At 36.4% G+C, this 24225-nt stretch overlaps 1 protein-coding gene across 2 annotated transcripts in view; it reads right to left on the reverse strand.

The window, feature by feature from the left end:
* LOC128660130 (mitogen-activated protein kinase kinase kinase 3) overlaps positions 1-24225 on the reverse strand; it is a 256117-nt gene that overhangs the window by 107679 nt on the left and 124213 nt on the right. For both annotated transcript variants that reach the window (XM_053713777.1, XM_053713776.1), the window contains exon 3: positions 9924-10021. In XM_053713777.1, coding sequence (XP_053569752.1) covers positions 9924-10021 — 98 coding nt within the window. The remainder of the gene's footprint in view (positions 1-9923; positions 10022-24225) is intronic.

Genomic DNA, 24225 nt, shown 5'->3' on the forward strand with positions numbered 1-24225 from the left:
CCCAGACAAACCTCATCAACAATGCTAAACTGGGAGTTTCTAAGTAAGGTTTTATACTGGATTTTTATCTCAGTATCTGTGCATATTCTTCTTTATATTAGTGTTTATTACATGCAGTTATATGAAAATAAGTGTATACTGTCCCTTTAACTGATAACAACTAGAAAAAAACATTTTTTACTGTAACACCCTAACGTGACCTTCCCTGAGGCAGGTGATGATGTAATGCTGTGTACCTGTAGACCTAAACCTCAGCAGAGTGGAAGTGACAATCAGGCTCAGAAGGGATACTTGTATGATGCAGTGCCTCCACCTATAGGGGGCAGCATAGGATAATAGGGTGTGGGATCCTATAAGAATTTAGTACAGAAAATGTAATAACAACAAAAAAAAAATCTTCAAATAAAGTGTTGCTTTGATGATCATAAAGTTGTTTAACCAATAACAAATATCTACTATATCCACAAAAACATCTTATAAGGTTATCAGTATACTGTTGTCATAAGATGTTATTATAAGTCCTTCATGAGCTGTTGAAATAATGTATTACTTAACTGTTGTTGCAACATACTGAGAGGTAGGGCTATTTAAAGGGACAGTCAAGTCCAAATTTTTTTTTCATGATTTAAATAGCGCATGTAATTTTAAACAACTTTCCAATTTACTTTTATCACCAATTTTGCTTTGTTCTCTTGGTATTCTTAGTTGAAAGCTAAACCTAGAAGGTTCATATGCTAATTTTTTAGCCCTTGAAGACTGCCTCTAATCTGAATGCATTTCGACCACTAGAGGGCATTAGTTCATGTTTTTCATATAGATAACATTGAGCTCATGCACATGAAGTGACCTAGGAGTGAACACTGGTTGGCTAGGCTAAAATGCAAGTCTGTCAAAAGAACTGAAATGGGGCAGTCAGCAGAAGCTTAGATAAGGTAATTACAGAGGTAAAATGTGTATTATTATAACTGTGTTGGTTATGCAAAACAGGGGAATGGGTAATAAAGGGATTTCCTTTCTTTTTAAACAACAAAAATTCTCGTGTTGACTGTCCCTTTAATGCAGATTTTAGCTGAGCTAATAAACCTTTGCAGTGAACAACGCTAGAGAACGCCGCTTGTGATGCTCAACAGCTTCTCAGAAATACTGAATTACACTCTATAAACAACCTCCCCTTGTTACTGAATATCAATAATATAAAGACAGTCACTCTTTCTACAGTTGCAAAGAACTCACAATTATTTCCTTAAGCAATCCAGAGCAGAGAGTCACTTTTCACTACAGTTGCACAAAACTCACAATTAAAGTGAAGGTAAAGTTAACTCTATTTCACGGTCTAATATCACTTGTTGACCCAAATTAATTTGAGTTTAAGTCATCATTTTTTTCAATTTGAAATAATAAAGTCTTTTTTTCCTGTTTATACTCACACATTTTACTTTGCCGATGTCAACCCGTAAATATTTTTAATTTTTTTGTTTTGTTTGGTCACGTCAATCTATGTCATCCGCCTCCCGGATGATCTGCGCATGCGTTTGTTTTTTTGTTGGACTTGCAATACACGCACGCTACCGTTTCGCGCATGACTATTCATATTCAAGACGGCTAAAATCCGGACTGCTACAAATATTTACACAGCGTAATAAACAGTGCAATTACTGTTTTAAAACAATAACGGTGTAATCACATACAATACATAAACTATCTAATAAGAAATCATAAGTGGACTACACTATGCACATGCACAGTTTGTTGCATTCTTTTGAACACGCATTGGAGACCGCTCTGTACGTCAGTCTCTAAAATAAGGAAATGGCTGTGGGGAGGAGTTAGGAAGGTAACGATAGTGAAAAATAAAAGTTTATTTTTACATAAATATATAATCGATATGCGACTTAGTAAATGAAGATATGACTAATGGATTGGTGTATAGAGATCGGTAAAACTTTAAAAGCTCAACAGTTTTTCTTTCATGATTCAGATAGAGCATGTGATTTTTAACAACTTTCTAATTTGTTTCTATTATCAATTTTTCTTTGTTCCATTTATATCTTTTGTTGAAAAACAGACACATATGCTTAGAAGCTGGATAATTTCTGGAGCACTATATAGCAGCAGTTTTGCAAGAATGTTATATATTTGCAAGAGCAATAGAGGGCAGCACTATTTCCTGCCATGAACTGCTCCAGACACTTAACTGGGTATCTCTTCAACATAGAATATCATGGGAACGAAGGAAATTTGATAATAGAAATAAATTGGAAACTTTTTTTTTAAATGGAATTCTCTGTCTGAATCACAAAAGGACATGTTTGAGTTTCATATCCTTTTAGTTCCTTCTGTAGTTCATCTGTGCAGACGGTTCGCCAGAATAAAGTGTTAAAACATTCTCAGTTAACTCTTTAATATGCAACACACGCTGCAGCACATTACATATGACTAATATGAAATATTCGCTGTTCTCTTGCATTTAGTTCATTTGGAGTTTAGGGAGACCTTATAGCAATAGCTGACACTGCACATATAAAGTGCTCATTCTGTCTGCAGCAACCACATGTAGCAATGTCTGACCTGTCCCTGGTGTTCACTGCACTCAGTCTGAATAACTTCTTTCAGCTTAGAACCAGCAACATTCTTCTACCATCTCCAAGTCTGTGTAAACTCCACTTGTTCTTCTTTGCACCATTTCCTTCTTACCCAGCACTCCTTTCTCCTCCCCCTCCCAGATGGCATTTCTCTTCTTTTATTACAGCAGTTATTATGGGCAAGACTCTTACATTACTAACATAATGACAGTGGCTAGCCTTGTTGTCACCAGAATAAAGCCTGGGGATTGGCTTCTTTAAATATGGCAAATAGTGGGTGCAGTTTGGCTATGTACAAATCAAGTGCAGCAAACAAGATGTTAATTTGTGTTTATATGTTCTACAGCAACACAACAGAAGTCTCTTGCAATTACAAGGTGTTTACTGTCCCTTTAAGTGTAATTCTGGCTTCAGCATACACTGAACAAGTATTATATTCTCAGCTATGAAAACCAAATGTATTATATGATTTGAATGAAGAATTAATGCATATTTTTGATACTGCGATATGAATTAGACCAGAGGTATCCAAAGATGTTTTGTCATAGACGGCCTATCACCAATGCTTGAATTGTCCGGGGCCACTTAAAGGGGCACTCAAGTCAAAATTAAACTTTTATGATTCAGACAGAAAACAACATTTTAAGCAACTTCCAATTTACTTCCATTATCTAAATGTGCACAATCTTTTTATATGCACACTTTCTGAGGGAACAGCTCCAACTGAGCATGTGCAAGTTTCACAGGATATACATATAGGCATTTTGTGAATGGCTGATAGCTGTCACCTGATGAATTAGGAAGGAAAATGTAACTATCTGACATTTGTCATAAAATAATCTATTACTAATTTGAAGTTCAAACTAAGTGCTTTTGCACTGTCCTTTTGTAATGAGTGATTATGCAATTCTACTGTGTTAAGTGGTTCTTAAACATTATACTCACACGTATGCTAAAGACAAAGTATAAAAATAAAATTAGATTCCAATCACATTTTTTGTTGAAAATTACACAGGACATGCTGTAGCTACTACAGGGAGTGCAGAATTATTAGGCAAGTTGTATTTTTGAGGATTAATTTTATTATTGAACAACAACCATGTTCTCAATGAACCCAAAAAACTCATTAATATCAAAGCTGAATATTTTTGGAAGTAGTTTTTAGTTTGTTTTTAGTTTTAGCTATTTTAGGGGGATATCTGTGTGTGCAGGTGACTATTACTGTGCATAATTATAAGGCAACTTAACAAAAAACAAATATATACCCATTTCAATTATTTATTTTTACCAGTGAAACCAATATAACATCTCAACATTCACAAATATACATTTCTGACATTCAAAAACAAAACAAAAACAAATCAGTGACCAATATAGCCACCTTTCTTTTCAAGGACACTCAAAAGCCTGCCATCCATGGATTCTGTCAGTGTTTTGATCTATTCACCATCAACATTGCGTGCAGCAGCAACCACAGCCTCCCAGACACTGTTCAGAGAGTTGTACTGTTTTCCCTCCTTGTAAATCTCACATTTGATGATGGACCACAGGTTCTCAATGGGGTTCAGATCAGGTGAACAAGGAGGCCATGTCATTAGATTTTCTTCTTTTATACCCTTTCTTGCCAGCCATGCTGTGGAGTACTTGGACGCGTGTGATGGAGCATTGTCCTGCATGAAAATCATGTTTTTCTTGAAGGATGCAGACTTCTTCCTGTACCACTGCTTGAAGAAGGTGTCTTCCAGAAACTGGCAGTAGTACTGGGAGTTGAGCTTGACTCCATCCTCAACCCGAAAAGGCCCCACAAGCTCATCTTTGATGATACCAGCCCAAACCAGTACCCCACCTCCACCTTGCTGGCGTCTGAGTCGGAGTGGAGCTCTCTGCCCTTTACCAATCCAGCCACGGGCCCATCCATCTGGCCCATCAAGACTCACTCTCATTTCATCAGTCCATAAAACCTTAGAAAAATCAGTCTTGAGATATTTCTTGGCCCAGTCTTGACGTTTCAGCTTGTGTGTCTTGTTTAGTGGTGGTCGTCTTTCAGCCTTTCTTACCTTGGCCATGTCTCTGAGTATTGCACACCTTGTGCTTTTGGGCACTCCAGTGATGTTGCAGCTCTGAAATATGGCCAAACTGGTGGCAAGTGGCATCTTGGCAGCTGCACGCTTGACTTTTCTCAGTTCATGGGCAGTTATTTTGCGCCTTGGTTTTTCCACACGCTTCTTGCGACCCTGTTGACTATTTTGAATGAAACGCTTGATTGTTCGATGATCACGCTTCAGAAGCTTTGCAATTTTAAGAGTGCTGCATCCCTCTGCAAGATATCTCACTATTTTTGACTTTTCTGAGCCTGTCAAGTCCTTCTTTTGACCCATTTTGCCAAAGGAAAGGAAGTTGCCTAATAATTATGCACACCTGATATAGGGTGTTGATGTCATTAGACCACACCCCTTCTCATTACAGAGATGCACATCACCTAATATGCTTAATTGGTAGTAATCTTTCAAGCCTATACAGCTTGGAGTAAGACAACATGCATAAAGAGGATTATGTGGTCAAAATACTCATTTGCCTAATAATTCTGCACACAGTGTATAAATGAATTTAATTTAACTGCATATACTACTCAAATTTATTAAAATACAAATTATGCACACATGTAAAGGGACATTAAACACTTTGAGATGGTAATATAAAATGATAAACTGTATATATATATATATATATATATATATATATATATATATATATATATATGCTCTACAATATACTTTATTATTTATTTTGTTCCCCTTTCCTGTAATTCCATTCTGAAATGGAAGTGCAGAACACTGTTATATTCCATACAGCCATTGGCTGCACACTCTAGTGACATATTTATAACTGTCTCTAATTGGCCACAGCAGAGAATGTAACCTAAGTTATAACATGGCAGCTCCCATTGTTTTATAGACACTAAAACTTTAGACTTATTTTGTAAATATTTAAACAAAAAAATAAACTTTAAAAAAAACACATCTACATGTATTCTCAGACTAATCTTTTCTTTGAATGCTTCTATCTAGCATTTATTTAGTGCTTAATGTCCCTTTAAATACCTAATAGGTGTGGAACTGCTTTTTATTAATAGTTTATCACATCACTGATGTCTGTATTCTGCTTAGCACTGCCAAGTGTTGCACAAAACCCTTGGAGGGACGGGAATGGCCCTCCAGCTGAAGTTTGGACAGCACTGGAATTAGACCTTGCTGTTTTAATTAATTTTAGTCAATGACATTTCCACCTGAATTCATGCACCCCATAAAAAGTAAGTTATTAAATCACCATCCTGTTGTCATCCCCTATGTGTTAAGGGTCATATCCATGATTAATGTTTCTCTTTTACAGATCGCTTTTCTAAGTTATTAGTCATTTTTATTTTCATTCAAGGTTTCAAAGACATAAAACAACTAATAATTAATGATGAGGTAAAGGGTAAGATTGACGGATGTCAGCCTTCCTGCTTTTCTTAAACTCAGGAAGACACACGCTGGCCATTTTGAGCGAGGCAAATGCCCTGCTGTGCACTGCGCGATGTATTGTTGTATGAATGCTGCAGGTGTACACTGCAGAAATGGTATCATTCATTAGATTTGCACAAATCATGGCAATCAGGTAACTATAGCAACTAAAATGTTACTTCTGCCATTTTGAGTTATTTTACATATCTATATACAAACATATTTTGCACCTAAAATTTGTGTGGTTAGCTCCTCAAAAAAAGCTAGGAAGAAAGCTAGGAACCATCCACCCTCACCATAAGGATAGTATGATAATTCTGCTGCAAAATATCTAGAATGTACACACGCTTACACGTTAACGCTTACAGGTTGATTGACACCTCCCTGCTGGCGGCCTATTGGCTGCGAGTCTGCAGGGGGCGGCGTGCAATGCTGAATACGGCGAGCGTATTGCTCTCCGCTTTCAGCAAGGTCTTGCGGACCTGATCCGCACTGTTGGATCAGGTCCGCAAGAACTTTGATACATAGGCCTCCTTGTGTTCAATTGGTTGGGATCATGGGGCCTCTTTCTATTTTAAAAGTTAAAGGGACATAATACTCTAAACTGAAATGTGCATGAGTGCAACTGTTCCAGCGGTATATGCACATATGCTGTACATGTCCAGGGCATCAGCATACAAACACTGCTCCTGTTCACAGAGTTCATGGTGACTGGTATGATGCAAATTGAGTCAGCATGTGCATATGCTGCTGATACAGATGAAAATCCTTAATAGAAACATTTTTTTGCAAAAACAAGTATGCTTCAAAAATTATTCTATTCAAAATATATATATATATACTCATGCACATTTCAGTGTTGTCCTTTTAAATGATCATTTACTGCAAGACTCAAATTTTAACAACACAAATTTTACTCTTGGCTCATTCTCCATGGCTATTTACAAATACCACTGTCTGGCTACTAAAAGTATGTCTGGCTACTAAATATTCTTACTGGCTCCTATATTTGTCAACCCCTGGCCTAACCATAGGGGAAGCATGACTCTTATTCATAGAGAAGCAACTCCTATTTCCCCAATGTGGCAGAGGGCTCTGCTTCTGCTGATTGCAAATAGCCAGAAAGGGCACTGCTGAAATGGGGGGCCACAGCCTTTTTACTGCGGCCCAGTGAACTCTAGTTACTCCCCTGGATCATCACTATATATATGCACACAACCCAATAATTGTCCTGGTCTGGAATAGAGCAATGTGGGGAGCTAGGCACGTGCAACACTGTGAATAAAGCTAGTTCGCTGTCACTGCTCTGAACATACTTCCAAAGCCACTTCTGTTTGCTGCAACAATATTGCCCTATAAATATTCACAGAATACTTGTTGATTAAGCACTAATGAGGCAAATTACAGTTCACATTCTTATCTACAACAAATCCTATAAATAAATCTATGTAATATTGCCCCAAACACAATAAATAATTTGCACCCAAATTGGTAAAAAATAAAATGTACAAACCAGAATACTGTGGATAAAAGTCAGATATGACAAACTTTACTCACTTGACTTTTATTGGACTTCAAAAAATGTCCTCTTAAATCTCACTATTTTGCTACAATTCTGAAAAATACAGAAAACCTGCACATTTTTATGTAAAACAAGGCACCTACTGTCTAAAAATACACCAGGTAACATTCTCATTCATATGCTTTCAATTTTCCATACAACTGCATTGCGCTTCACCACTGACCTGTCAAAAAGGAACTTGAGGTAACTCTGCTTACAAAAGAGAAATTCATGAAATGGGCTAAAAATAGCAGACTAAACAAAATATAGCAACTATAAAAATACACTTACAAAATACTGGTGTAAGAGGGGCACACAATTTACATTACATGGCTTTCTAAGCATCACGAAGTCAAGGAAACAGGACATTAAGAAGCTAATGAGAACATTCTATTTTACTAATGGCTACATACTATACTATATCACAACTAGGGACTGCAATTATTCAACACTTCTTAAAGGGACATTTTACAAACAAAAATAAAAGTTTTAAAATCTACAGAGGAACATAAAAGTCTTATTTATTAAATATATATTAAAACACAAATACATTGGCTCACTTGCAAAGTTCAGCTCTAGACTTGTAGTGCCATGATTGTCCGCAGCTGTCTTTAAAGGGACACTAAACTCTGCATTTTTGTAATTGCTATGCTACCAAGGGTATACAAATTATACTATTGCTCCTTCTGCAGCTGCCCCGTTGCCCTCCCTATAACCTGATATTAATCCCCATATACAAGTCACTTACCTGACCAACTGGTGGCCCAGCACTTTTTTTGTGTGTGTTTTTTTTTTAAGGAAAGTATGCTGCTTACTAAGGGGCAGATTTATAAAACAGCAAATGCCTATATAGGGTGGAAGCTTGCTGCATCCTTAACCCTCTGTGCCACCTCAAAGATGGCAGATTAAAGTCACCCCAGGCGACTTAAAGGAATAGTCTAGTCAAAATCAACATTTCATGATTCAGATAGAACATGCAATTTTAAGCAACTTTATCATTTATTCATATTATCATTTTTTTGTTGTTCTTTAGGTATCTTTATTTGAATGTAAGTTTAGAAGCCGCCCATTTTTGGTTCAGTACCTGGGTAGCACTTGTTGATTGGTGGCTACATTTAACCACCAATCAGAAAATGCTACCCAGGTTCTGAACCAAAAAAAGCGCTGGCTCCTATGCTTAGATTCCTGCTTTTTCAAATAAAGATACCAAGAGAACAAAGAAAAATTGATAATAGGAGTAAATTAGAAAGTTGCTTAACATTGCATGCTCTATCTGTATCATGAAAGTTTAATTTTGACTAAACTATTCCTTTAAAAGACCTGCAATTAGTTGCTTCCAGCAATCTGTGAACCTTGTTTATACGGAAAATGGTAACTCTGCCTATAGGTTTAGGAGCAGGTGGTACAGCCTCTGATTGGTTGTACGGTCTAGCTTAAAGGGTTTTGGGAAAAAAAACATCAGTTCTGGGATCAGGTGAGTAACTGTACACGGGGGGTAAAAATAAGCATATGAGGGAACACCAGAACTACTGAAAAGGGAGTAATACAATTATTTGTAGGCACTGCAGTATAGCAAATACACAATATAGAGTTTAGTTTCCCTTAAAGTGATGGTAAATCCACAATATACATAACGAATGCTAGGATTTGCCATCACTAAAAATAAACATAAGTTTCAGTCATCATTTACTAAAAAAACAGCGTTAAACTCACCCTATCTGTGCGGCAAGTTTATCGCTAACTCAGCACCTCCGGCCGCCCATGGCACAGCACTCCTCTCCAATGAGGTGATTTTTCTATCTCTAGCTGTGCTAGGATATCAGTTGACACACACGGCTATTGGTTAAGAGGTGGAAACGTCTCCTCATTGGAGAAGAGCGCTGTGCCGTGTGCGTCCAGAGGCACTGACATTAGCAACATTTTTCAGCACAGATAATGTTTAATTTTTTGGGAATAAAACATGTATTTCTCAGCAAGCAAAATGCTCTAGCACAATACATTATTTTATTATTGCTCTGTTAAGTTCCTTTACAATTGTCCTTTCTATAGTAACATTTAAAAGGTTTGGCTACCGGAGATAATATCCTTGAAAACCTCCAGTTAAAAGATTTTAATAGCAGAATAGAACCATACGCTTAGTAAATCTGTCCATGTTTCATATTGTAGTCAAGTAAACTGTGCAAACATGCAATATTCAGTGCAGACCTCCACTAGCTAAGTGGGGCATTCATGGTTTTTTTTATTTTAAATTGTGAAACATAAAATAAAAGGAATTACCTGTCTGTTATTTTTGTTGCGATTACTATCCAGTAAGCCCCCGCATCTTCCCAGCGCAGCCAGGTCTTTCATAATCAAGTTGAGAGCTTCCTCTTCATCTGCAAGCGAAATGTAAGACTATTAGTAAGGAAACAGTAATGCATTCTTAAAGCAACGCAATGCGGCTTGCATCCCCTGTATAGAAACTTACCTATGTGTTTAAACCCTTTGGGGTTTTGTATTATTGTTACATATTATTTTCAATGAAGGAAGAAAAAAAATCTTTTTCACAACCCAGCTGCATTACAAGGTAAGCTCACAACCCCAGCTGCATTACAAGGTAAGTTCACAACCAGCTGCATTACAAGGTAAGCTCACAACCCAGCTATATTACAAGGTAAGCTCACAATCCCAGCTGCATTACAAGGTAAGTTCACAACCCAGCTGCATTACAAGGTAAGCTCACAACCCAAACTGTATTAAAAGGTAAGTTCACAACCCAGCTGCATTACAAGGTAAGCTCACAACCCCAACTGTATTACAAGGTAAACTCACTACCCCAACTGTATTACAAGGTAAGCTCACTACCCCAGCTATATTACAAGGTAAACTCACTACCCCAACTGTATTACAAGGTAAACTCACTACCCCAACTGTATTACAAGGTAAGCTCGCTACCCCAGCTGCATTACAAGGTAAACTCACAACCCCCAGCTGTATTACAAGGTAAGCTCGCTACCCCCAGCTGTATTACAAGATAAGCTCACAACCCCAACTGTATTACAAGGTAAGTTCACAACCCAGATGCATTACAAGGTAAGCGTAAAAAGTGAAAATAAACCTTTCATGAGTTACAAACAAAAAAACTTTCCAATTTACTTCTATTACCATTTACCAAACCCCTTTCCACAACAGCATACTGAGGTAGGTTTAGGGGTTGTAAACGTGTCTTCAGCACTAACTGTATTATATTGTTACAGACACTACTGCCGTATAGTGCTGAGTACACGTGCACAGTACTGCATGACAGTCACATGATCAGTCAGACAATATGTGCAGGTTATAGGCTGCATGCTCTAGTTACATCTAATGGACACCACAATACGGCATGTCATTGGCTTAACCCACCTGCCTGTTAGAAACTAACCTCCTCAACACAGATACAATTTCTCAGTTACTATTCCTTGTCCAAGGATACATTTTCCATGTCATGAGGTTTAATACATTCATATATATTTTAATATATCAGCTTTGAAATAAAACACAAAAAGGAAACTTACATACTAAAGAAGTGGTAAAAAAAAAAACACGCATTTTGCAGTTTATTTACGTTTAATGAAGCTTCTGAAGAGATATAGGACGAGCAGTGCATGTGTTCAGTAAAACCTCACATGACAGACTTCATTTCTCCTACTGCTTATATATCTAAACCAATCATTTCCATGAGTGTCATAAAACAGACAAACAGATGATAACCAGAGGAGTGTAATATTTACAGTACACACATACACTAAGTGGACTTTAAAACCCATTAAAGAGATGTTTTTGTGTTTTTTGCACAGGCCTAATGTAATATTTCCTGTGCATACTATGTACCAGAGCACTGCAAAGAAATCAGTTTAAAAGAATAAATGTTTTATAATCATGTAAATCTTTAATCTATATGCAATGCTTCATTGATTTGATATTTCAGAGCACTCCCATTGATATTCTTTGAATAAAAGGCTTGAGTTTATAATGCCTCTTAAAAGGGGCAGTGAGTAAATACCTTGTAATTATAAGAAACAGTTATTTTATTTATTCTGATTGTGGGTTCTGGTCATGTGACAGTCTGTCTGTCACATATTTTGCTACTATCCTGGTAGCTTTGTTTTTTTCTCCTAAAGGTATACATAGTTTTCCTTGTTCAGACATCTGTGGGAAGTCTGTTACTTCTTTTGTTATTTCTGGGAAGTATTTATCACTTAAGAGTTGTATCATAAACTGTGCAATAGGAAGTGTGCTTCACTGAGCACATTGTCACCCCCTGATCCCTCCAAACAGCGCTCTTCCCCCCCACCACCACCACTGGTCACCACCATCGTAAGTACTGGCAGACAGGTCTGCCAGTATGCAGTTTAGGGCTTTTTTAAATAAAATATATATATATATTTATTTCTGTATTTTCTCCTCACCCTCCCCCCTCCTCCCGCCCACCGCCTCTCTCCTTTCCTCCCACTGCTCAACACTCAGCCATCGGATGATCATTATAGACAGTGACACAGACAGTGTCACTCTTTGTAACGATCAGCAATCTGGCTTCATATGGTAAGGAGACATGATCAGTGCTCAATTACCATATGAAGATAGATGCCTTCTGCTCCCTAGATGCTGGTCCCACTGTCTAGTGGGGACTGCAACAGGCGCCTTTGTGCTGGAAGTAGGTACTACATCAACACAATACGCTGGGCAAATTACCTACGCCCATATGACACAAGGGGTTAAGGTTTTAAAATGTTCTAAAAAAAAATATTTTTATGTTGGCCAGCGAATTAACGCCCATAAAGCTTGGTCTTTGGTGTGCAATAAGAACTGAAGCAGAGAAATTCAGCGTAACTGATGGGTCAATCAAAATACAATTAGATGGCTTCATTACAAGATTGCTCTTGACTGTCGTGCTGTTATATACGCATGACATAGATTCATATAAAGAATATGACTGGACATACACGCTGGGGAAATCATTCACGAGGTGAGCTGTGATGTATTGGAACACTTTTATGGCAGGCCACATCTGCAAGTAGCTGCACTGTGCTGCAAAGGGACTTGTAACTGGTGCATATTTTTGCCCAAAAATTATTTTAAGGTGTGTAAGAGCTAACTTTATTTATAGACAGATTTTCTCCTAATCGGTCTGAGAACACTTAACTAGGCAAAATAAAGATAAACATTAGAACCTAGAAAATAAATCCTAAACAAAGCAGAGTATGTCAGAATACTATTTGAAATGCTCAGCAATGGAATGGTAGTTGTACATGAATTAGATATATTGGTGTAGAAGCAGGTTTCAACACATCCTTTTAGTTATCTTGAATTCCATTCATATATCAATAGATCTAACATTTCTAATACATTTTAAGGTGTTTCTGGTGACTTGTTATACACACTGCAGAGTAAAACTACAACCCATACAAATAGGCTGAGCTTGCAGGGAGAACAGGCATACCTTTATTTATGCAAAATGGCCTCCTTATTTCTGTCTGATTACACAAAAGCAAGTGTAATTAGAAATGAAAATTTTTAGTACAAATATCTGCCACGCCTTCTTCAGCTTCTTGTTGACATATCTTAACCCCCTTAATGACCGGACCATTTTTCAATTTTCTTACCCTTAATGACAATGGCTATTTTTACATTTCTGCAGTGTTTGTGTTTAGCTGTAATTTTCCTCTTACTCATTTACTGTACCCACACATATTATATACCGTTTTTCTCGCCATTAAATGGACTTTCTAAAGATACCATTATTTTCATCATGTCTTATAATTTACTACAAAAAAAATAATAAAATATGAGGAAAAAATGGAAAAAAACACACTTTTTCTAACTTTGACCCCCAAAATCTGTTACACATCTACAATCACCAAAAAACACCCATGCTAAATAGTTTCTAAATTTTGTCCTGAGTTTAGAAATACCCAATGTTTATATGTTCTTAGCTTTTTTTGCAAGTTATAGGGCCATAAATACAAGTAGCACTTCGCTATTTCCAAACCACTTTTTTTCAAAATTAGCGCTAGTTACATTGGAACCCTGATATCTGTCAGGAATACCTGAATATCCCTTGACATGTATATATTTTTTGTTAGAAGACAACCCAAAGTATTGATCTAGGCACATTTTGGTATATTTTATTCCACCATTTCACCGCCAAATGCGAGCAAATAAAAAAAAAACTTTACATTTTTCACAATTTTAGGTTTCTCACTGAAATTATTTACAAACAGCTTGTGCTATTATGGCACAAATTGTTGTAAAAGCTTCTTTGGGATCCCCTTTGTTCAGAAATAGCAGACTTATATGGCTTTGGCATTGCTTTTTTGTAATTAGAAGGCCGCTAAATGCTGCTGCGCACCACACGTAAATTATGCCCAGCAGTGAAGGGGTTAATTAGGTAGGTTGTAGGGAGCTTGCAGGGTTAATTTTAGCTTTAGGGTAGAGATCAGCCTCCCACCTGACACATCCCACCCCCTGATCCCTCTCAAACAGCTCTCTTCCCTCCCCCACCCCACAAATGTCCCCGCCATCTTAAGTACTGGCAGAAAGTCTGCCAGTACTAAATAAAAGGAGTTTTTTTTTTTTTTTTTATTAATAAAATAAAATATTTTAGCTGTGATGGACTCTTGCCTTAGCCCCAACCTCCATGATCCCCCCCCCCCAGCTCTCTAACCCTCTCCCCTATCTAATTGCGGCCATCTTGGGTTACTGGCAGCTGTCTGCCAGTACCCAATTTGCACAAAAACAAAAGTATTTTTTGCTCTTTTTCTTTTTTTGGGGGGTTTTCTGTAGTGTAGCAGCCCCCCACAATACCCCTACCCCCCCTCCCCTCCCAGATCCTTTTATATGATTTTAAAAAAAAAATCTTTCCCCCCCCCCCCTCTTCCCTCATTGGTGTCAGTGGCCAGCTAATGCGCGCCCCCGCACGCTCCCGGCACCCGGCGTGCACATTGCACTTCTAGGAACCGGATGCCGGGTAGCGATGGGCCGCCCACCCCACCTCCCTGTTGCGCTCCCACCCCACCAACGAACTACCGGTGCAGAGAGGGCCACAGAGTGGCCCTCTCTGCATCAGAGTCTTCTAAAAAGGTATTGCAGGATGCCTCCATATGGAGGCATCACTGCAATACCCTGAGAGCTGCTGGAAGCGATTGCGATCGCTTCCAGCACTCTCGTAAGACAACTGACTTACCAGGTACGTCCATTGTCATTAACTACTTGTTAATGCATGACGTACCTGGTACGTCAGTTGTCATTAAGGGGTTAAAGGGACACTAAAACCCAAAAATTTACTTTCATGATTCAGATAAAGAATACAATTTTTAAACAACATTCCAATTTACTTCTATTATCTAATTTGTTTCATTCTTTAGATATCTTATGTTGAAGAAATAGCAATGCACACGGGTGAGCCAATCACATGTTGCATCTGTGTGAAGCCACCAATCAGCAGCCACTGAGCCTATCTAGATATGCTTTTCATCAAACAATATCAAGAGAATTAAGGAAATTAGATAATAGAAGTAAATTAGAAAGTTGTTTAAAATTGCAAGCTCTTTCTAAATTATGAAAGAAAACAAATTAAGTTTCATAGCCCTTTAATATAGTCAATACTTAAAAGGGACATGAAACACAATTATTTTTCTTTCATGATTCAGATAGAGCATGCAATAAAACAAACAAAAAAACAACATAATCTTTTCAATTTACTTCCATTATCAATTCAATCATCTGTTGCATGAGCTGCAATGCACTACTGGAAACTAGCTGAAAACATTGTGTCAGCCAATGACAAAAGGTAATATATGTGGATCAACCAATCACCAGCTAGCTCCCCAGTAGTGTAATTGCTCCTCCTGAGCCTACCTAGGTATGCTTTTCAACAAAGGATACCAAGAGAACAAAGGCAAATTTGATAACAGAAAGGGACACTGTACCCAAAAATTTTCTTTTGTGATTCAGATAGAGCATGAAATTTTAAGCAACTTTCTAATTTACTCCTATTATCAAATTTTCTTAATTCTCTTGGTATCTTTATTTGAAATGCAAGAATGTAAGTTTAGATGCCGGCCCATTTTTGGTGAACAACCTGGGTTGTTCTTGCTGATTGGTGGATAGATTCATCCACCAATAAACAAGTGCTGTCAGAGGTCTCAACCAAAAAATAGCTTAGATGCCTTACTTTTTCAAATAAAGATAGCAAGAGGAACAAATAAAAATTTATAATAGGAGTAAATTAGAAAGTTGATTATAATTGCATGCTCTACCTGATCACGAAAGAAAAAAATTGGGTTCAGTGTCCCTTTAAATAAAAATTTGGGGGTTGCAGCTATTTCAAATGACAAAGTAAAGGTAAATGATATGTTTGTAAAACAGATGAATACACTCCAGCAGATAAAATAGATCATTGGGAATACATTAAAGGTGACAATATGTTACAATACACTGTCCCTTTAATGACCAATATGTATTAGCTAACTGGTCTTGCCATGAGCACTTTTTGAGGGTGAGTGGTATTTATTTAGGATCAGTAATGTAAAACTTCCATGCGGCTAATTAATTACAACACAATTGTGTGCATTAGAATGACCCTTTAATTTCTATACTGCATATATCTACTAGTCTTGAAGGTATTAATTCATATTTAAAGCCCTGGTTGTTATTTGAGTTTCTAAATTATGCCTAAGGACACATAGGGACAAAAAAAGTGTGTAATAATAACTTTGGGGGATATCACAACATTAAAGGGACTTAAAAAAAAAAACAATGTTAAATAGTTACTTTAACATTGATGCAGATTCCACATAACCATTATTGCATACTTCGCATTACCCTTATTATCTTCGGCAGAAGATATTAGATAAGGGAAAGTTAGGTTTCAACATGGCAGTGCTCCTTCATTTACAGAAACTAAAATACTTTATAAAAACTTTACACTCATATTATTCTCAGGTCAGTCTTTTATTTGAATACATCATATGTATTATTATTCACTGTTTAACCTTTATGAAGGTCAAAGATAAACTTCCACAGTTCAGAGCATGAAGCTTTAAGAGACTTTTTAGTTTTAGTTTATTTCTATTATCAAATTTATTTCCATTCTCCACAGTATCCGTTGTTGTAAAGCATAGTTAGGCAGGCTCAGAAGCAGCAATTCACTACTGTGAGCTTTCTGGTGATTGGTAGTTATACACATATGCTATTGTTATTGGCTCATCAGATGTGTTCAGCTATATCTCAGTAGGTGCATTGCTTCTCTGAAGGTGACTTTATCTATGTGTTTAACCCATTTGCTGGGGGTTAAAACACATTGTTGAATGCAAGCAATAGTGCAAAAATAAAATGTTGTAACACATTAGAGCATTTCTTTTTGTACTTTTATTTCTTTTTAACAGTGACCATGAATGAGGCTACCCATAGAGCTACCTTCTGGGTGTAGCTGTAAAATCTTAATTACTTAATTAATAGAATCTAAATTACTATATGAAATAAATTGTACCTTCACATTGTTGGGATGTAGTTACCCCTAGGGCAAAACAAAACCTTAATTAATTTAAAAACAAATTATTGAATTTGTATTAAAATCACAGTACTTCCTGTTTGCAGATGCATAGTTTGCTTTTTGAATGCGTTTTTAATTCAGGCAGTAACTTTTCACTGTCATTGGACAGACAGTTCTAGTTTGTATTCTAAGATTTGCATGAGAGATGCAGTTAACATAAGATTCCGTAAGGCAATACAGATACAAAATTCTCAGCCTTTAACATGTCAGCAATGTTAGACACCAATGCAGAGAATGGGAATAGGTATCATCCAGTGTAAACAAATCTGATTCGTTATCAAAACCTAATTAGAGCAGTGAGTCTGGCAGGGGTTGGTTAAAACCGAATGATATATTTATAGAAATGTATTTTTAGCAGCTAGGAAGCCAAAACATCCCTTTTACATTTTATATAGGAATCAGGATTTTAATTTCAATAAACAAAGATTTCCCGTCTGTTTTTGGAATGGTTTTTAGAGAAGGCATATTTAGGTAGTGTGTGATTTTCATATTTATTTGGGGCTTTAGAATTGTAGCTAAACACCCATGACAATACAGAAGCATAATTAGTATAGCATCATTAATCATTTTGTTCACATTTTTTTTTTCTGAAATAATTTATCACACTGCCTGCGCGTCAGTATTTCTGGCAATGTTCTAAAACAAGTTTATTACATGTATTCCTATAGTTCTTATATCTCCAATGTATATTTTTTTATAATACCCAGACATTTCAGAGAACCATTTGTCTCATCCTTTGCATTCCCCACAGACAACTGTCTACATACTTGCCATCTGTCCCAAAATTCCTGCGACACTCCAATTCCTGTTCCAAAATTACAAAATGTGCCCTGATGTGTGTTGGTTTGGCACTGATGTCTGATTGTATAAATAAGACACAAGGTCTGGTTTGGTCATATGTATATATTTGTTAGCATATTTTGCAATCTGAGTCTCCCATTTTAGGATAGGACCGCAGAAACATAAAATATACATTTAATTTAGTTAACTAGCATCTGTGAATCCACTGTTTATAGATTAGATAAAATAGTGTTAATTGTTTTGTGCATTTTTTACATTGGTGTTTTGGAGGAGAGCAAAGTGGGCGGTGCTAAGATTTAGTGGGTGTGGTCAATACCTGCATAACCTGCTTACTTGGATACTCCTTGTTTTATTAAATCTAGTTTTATTACAAAAATAAAGAAAAAATAGAAACCTTTTTAAATTTGACAACTATATCTCTATAATAATGCAAGATTTAAGGGTTTCTCCTGACAAAGTCCCCAATAAAAGGCACCATTTTTTTAATAATTAAAAAAAAACACATTTATTGTGGAAAATCACCCCTATGAGACATTATTATGTTAGCACAGGGGGTTAAAATATTTTTCCACTCAAAAAAAAAAGAGCCAAGTACAGGGATAGAAAACACCTATGATTATTTTCCACAATTGTTACTTTTTATAAAAGAAGTTGGTTTTAAGGGTTTGCAGTGACACGAACATTCAAATGATTATATACACAGCAAAATCTCTGCTCTGCAAATGAATTCCTTGATTACCTCTGCATCTGGGATAGCTTAGAATCTCCTATAGGATCCCTAAATGAATATTCCCTCAGCTCCCATTAGTCCTTGTATGTTTAAATTATTGTTTCTCAATAGATAACGCATGGAGTTTTAGCAGGGGGACTACAACACCCAGAATCCTCTACAGATAAGCGCTCTCTGAATTATCAGTGAAAAATTAGTTTGGTGATCTAAGGTAAATTCCGCTCTCATGAGACACTGACATATTTCAATTAGTCATGAATGTGTGTAGTTACCTTTAAGGGATTATGCATGCCTTCCATGTATAAAATCCCTTCAGGGGTTAATTTAAAGCAAGAGATGAAGTCATAGTAGCTGTTCCTTGCCCTCCTGGTGCTATGTCCCAGTTCAGTTGTTTGTGAGGAAAAACAAACCTTAGATATGACACTACTCAGCACCTTGTTAACTATTAACAGGGCTTCCAGTGCAGTCAAGGTTACCAAACAAACAGTATGGAGAGAAGTGACAGAATTAAAACACTGAGTAAGGGAATGCCACAGGCTGCTGGACGAGAGGCACTTGCTAAGGTACCTCAGATATTCAGCAGCAGAATAAACAATCATGTCGGTATACACATTCACAAAAGGCCTCAGAGAAATTAAAGAATAAAACAACAACTAAAAATACCCAGTTTTATCAGGCAAAAAGAGGGGAGGGGAGACAGAAAAAGCAAACTAGAAGTTATTTATCCATCAAGAAGATAAGTGAATAAAATGCATTTCTTGATAATGGATTTTTTAAAAGGGAACTATTATAAAATGCAACTAAATGAAAATGTTTTCTGCATGGTAGAAGTGTATCCCTTGTATTCCTACTGTATATAATCTAATACTGTACAGTTGGCAAATAGAATGTATGGGTTGTAGTCACTCAGTCCTCTGGGTATTAAAAACAGGTCTAAAATGCATTTACACATCTGATAGATACAATACCCTCTGCAAAGAAAATAAAAAAAGGTGAAAAAGCATTTTTGAGATGGGTTAAATCTACTGAACAGATTAACTTTCTTTGGAATAAAAGAATATTCTACTCATGACAAAAATACTGCGTGACCAGTGGGGTGATTAGGAGAGGCAGACATGTGAAGTCACACTCTGAATTAAAGGGACAAGTAAAGTCAATAATTAGACATTATGATTTAGACAGAGCATACCATTTAACAACTTTCAAATTTACTTCTATTATTTAAATTGCTTTCTTCTCTTGTTATCCTTTGCTGAAAGGTTTATCTAGGTAAGCTCACAAGCAGCGAAGAACCTAGGTTCTAGCTGCTGATTGATGGCTGCATAATATATATACAGATTATCATTGGCTCACCCATGTGTTCAGTTACAAAACTAGTGCTGCTCTTTCAACAAATGATACAAAGAGAATGAAACAAATCTGATAATATAAGTAACCTGGAAGAGTTGTTTTAAAAGTATATGTTTCTACCTAAAATAATGAAAGAAATTTTTTTTAATTTATTCATTTCCCTTTAAAGGGACACTGAACCCAAATTTTCCTTTTGTGATTTAGACAGAGCATGCAATTTTAAGCAACTTTCTAATTTACTCCATTCTTGGTATTTTTATTTGAAAAGCAAGAATGTAAGTTAAGATGCTGGCCCATTTTTGGTGAACAACCTGGGTTGTCCTTGATGACTTGGACAACACCAATAAAACAAGTGCTGTCCTTGGTTCCTTAGTTTAGATGAACTTCTTTTCAAAATAAAAGATAGCAAGCGAACAAAGAAAAATTGATAATAGGATTAAATGAAAAAGTTGCTTAAAATTGCATGCTCTATCTGATTCATGAAAGAAAAAAATTGGGTGCAGTGTCCCTTTAAGCTGCACACTAAGCCAGAGATGTCCAATCTGTTGGCTTCCCTAGGCCAGTGATTTGCAACCTTTTTTTTTTGCCGTGGCACACTTTTTTACATTAAAAAATCCTGTGAGCACACTCACCATCCCCAAAATGTTACAAAAATCACACATTGAAGCCTAATACAGGATATACTGTAATAATTATATATATATAAATATATATATATATATATATATATACACATACACACACTGTACTGTGCTGTCATGCCTCCTACAAAACTATACATGAACATATTGACATTCATTCACAAATAATCATAATGATTGTCTGTGACTCAATGTCAATGTCATGGTTGTAAATGATGCCTGATGAGCCTGTCACATACCTACCAATATTTCAAAATTTGAAAGAGGGACACCCCCGCACTGTTGTCAGTCTGCTGCGGCACAACCCTGAGGATCTCTCATGGCCCACTAGTGTGCCACGGCACACTGGTTGAAAAACACTGCCCTAGGCCACATTGGAATAAAGAGTTGTCTTGAGCCACCCATAAAATACACTAACGATAGCTGACGAGCTAAAAGAAAGGTTTGTGCATAATTTTCGTGATATCCGTCACCACATATAAGCAAAAAAGGTCCTCACTTAATAATCCTAATTATGCACCGCCCCGTTCAGAGGGTCTTTTTAAAATCGTCCAGCAGGTCCTAAGTTTATGATCACTGATACAGAAAATGTAGATATCTAAAGTAATCCAACTTAATTTAATTTTTTTTTTAATATCTTTTTTTTATTTTATTTATTTTTTTATTATTAAGGACATACAATAAAACATGTTTTATATTTTATATTATAAAAGTAAAAGAAAATAATCAAATAAGAATACTTAATGCAAGAAGGAAAAAAAGAGGGCGCCACAATAGCGTAATATTGTCTGGTAATGTGAGCAACAGTGTATAGACAGGTAGTGTGCTTACCAGAACAAGAGGCACTGTGCTGTGACCAGTGCGTGATAGCTTGCTAGCACTTAACAGTGGCTAGTACACTGGAGAGATAACGTTCCTTGGAGTCTTTTCTGGTACCCCCCCTAGGCAACCTTTTCTTGGTACTAGTAATTTCAAATGGAATATAGGACTTGGCGTGTTGTTGTATTGTAATGGAATGCCACAAAGCACGGACAACTTCTTGATTAAAAAGCTTTAATATGACGCGTTTCTCAACCCCAACTGGGTCGTTTCCTCAGATAAAAGCGAATAAAAAATGGTTATATTTACCAGCATTATATACACATTGTGTCTTAAAAACAGGAAGTTGTCATAAGATATTTGTCCAATAGGACTACATTTTCAATTATAAGAGCCCAATCTTGGCTGTCAGCTGTTGCAAATTACAATACATACATCAAGAAAAATTCCTTTATACAAAAGATATACAAAAAGACAATATATATAAAGCAATAAAAAAAACCTTTATAGGGAATTTGTGTATTTTTTTCTATAAAATTTGTTACAATCTAACTAACTACTAACATAATGGGAAAATATAATAAAATAAACAAACCCTTTATAAGGCTTTTTTATATATATATTTATTTTATGAAATTGTTACAACCTGACTAACAGTAGGCGTGCTAAAGGCATGTATCTATTTATGGATTGATATTAATACTAAAAACCTTGTTGTGTGTTAGAAACCTATGACATGCAAATAAAAACTATTTTTGTGTATGGCCGATATAGGATTTCTTAAACTGCGTGTAAGATCAATGAAAGACCTAAATTGGTGGCCCCGTTGGTAACCTATGAGATTGTGATTCTGTATCAAATAATTAAGAGCAGCTTGACTAGATGTGATATTTGTCAGGCTAATGTGAAATGTTTTTACACTATGTTTCCTAAAAAAATCTTGTTAATCTTTGAGTCGCTGTATTCAATATCTACTGCTGGGCAGCCCGGTGTGTGTGAATGAGGTTCCGTAATTTGAAAAGCTCCAATTAATGGTATACCAGATAGCTTGATAGTATGGAAAATAGGTGGATGTATGAACTTGTGGTTTAGTAGCAGAATATCTGCTTGTAAGTCTAATGGTGTGTATGTATATATAATGCAAAAAAAAAAATGTATAATGGAGTGTTTGGAGTGTTTGAAATATGTGTGTTTGTGTGGAAAATGTATGTTTGACTTATCACCGCTGTGAAGTAAATAAAATAATAGAATAAGGATATAGCATACAAATGGTTGCCCATGAAATCACATTACAATTGTAAACGTATAAATACCAATGTTAGGAAGAAAAAATGGGGGTCATAACGTGTATGCTATGACACCATGACAGTGAAACTGCCAGTTGTATATGTAAACAATGATATTGTTGTAAATAATTAGTGTAAATGCAGGGAAAAAAAGAAGAAAGAGTCTAACATGTGTGAAAACAAACTCATAAGTAAGGTTGAAAATGGATATGGAGTTTGGCATGTAAGAAAACAAACTTGTGGATATGTGTAGGTGTGGACTAATGTTTGTATGCATATAAAAATCAGAAGTTTCTGTAGGACCTAAGCATTTAGAGGGTGTAGGAAAGTTGTATCGATCAATGAAAAGTGGGATGAAAAGAATTGGTGAAAAATAAAAGTGAGGATCCATCAATTGAAGGCTGCCAATCCAAATTTGCGTTAAGGCCCATAAGGGATACAGTGTCTTCAACCGATAGATCCAATATGTCTCACGTTGTCTGAGTCTATTGAGTTTATTGTAATCCGAGCTCTTGGGAACGAAGTCAATAGGGATATATTTATAGATATATGGGTTCCCATTATGTTTGGTTAAACAATGATTGGGTATACTATGTTTGATTTTGTTTTTTTTGAATTTTTGCAGTTGCGATGGTGTTCTCCCATCGATTCTCAACTTCCTGGAGGTGCGGCCTACATATTGGAGGCCACATATACATCCATAAGGTAGACTGTGAAAGATGAATTACAATTGAAGAAGAAGGGATCTGAAATGACTCGCCTGTTACTGTGGACTTAAAAATTTTTGTACCAGACCTTATAATTTTGCATGATCCACACCCTGTCTTGCCACATTTAAAAATTCCAAACATACCAAACAGAACCCTTGTTTTTTGTTTGGATGGTGTGATATTTTGTTGTTTAATTGTGTTTGACTTTTTTACTGGGAGCTAGCTGGTTTCTGAGTGTGGGGCGCTCTCTGTAAACAATTTTGGGGGTGTCCTTGACTAGATGTTTGAGGACAGGATCTCTTTGTAATTATATGCCAATGTTTATGTAGTATGTTTTTGATTTGATTGAAATCAGAGTTATATTGTGTTGTAAAAATGGTTCTTTTCCAAAACACAAATTAAACAACAAAATATCACACCATCCAAACAAAAACAAGGGTCTGTTTGGTATGTTTGGAATTTTTAAATGTGGCAAGACAGGGTGTGGATCATGCAAAATTATAAGGTCTGGTACAAAAAATTTTAAGTCCACAGTAACAGGCGAGTCATTTCAGATCCCTATCTTCTTCAATTGTAATTCATCTTTCACAGTCTACCTTATGGAGTGTATATGTGGCCTCCAATATGTAGGCCGCACCTCCAGGAAGTTGAGGAAATCGATGGGGAGA

Source organism: Bombina bombina, chromosome 5 (genome assembly GCF_027579735.1).
Source record: "Bombina bombina isolate aBomBom1 chromosome 5, aBomBom1.pri, whole genome shotgun sequence".
Classification (NCBI taxonomy): Eukaryota; Metazoa; Chordata; class Amphibia; order Anura; family Bombinatoridae; genus Bombina; species Bombina bombina.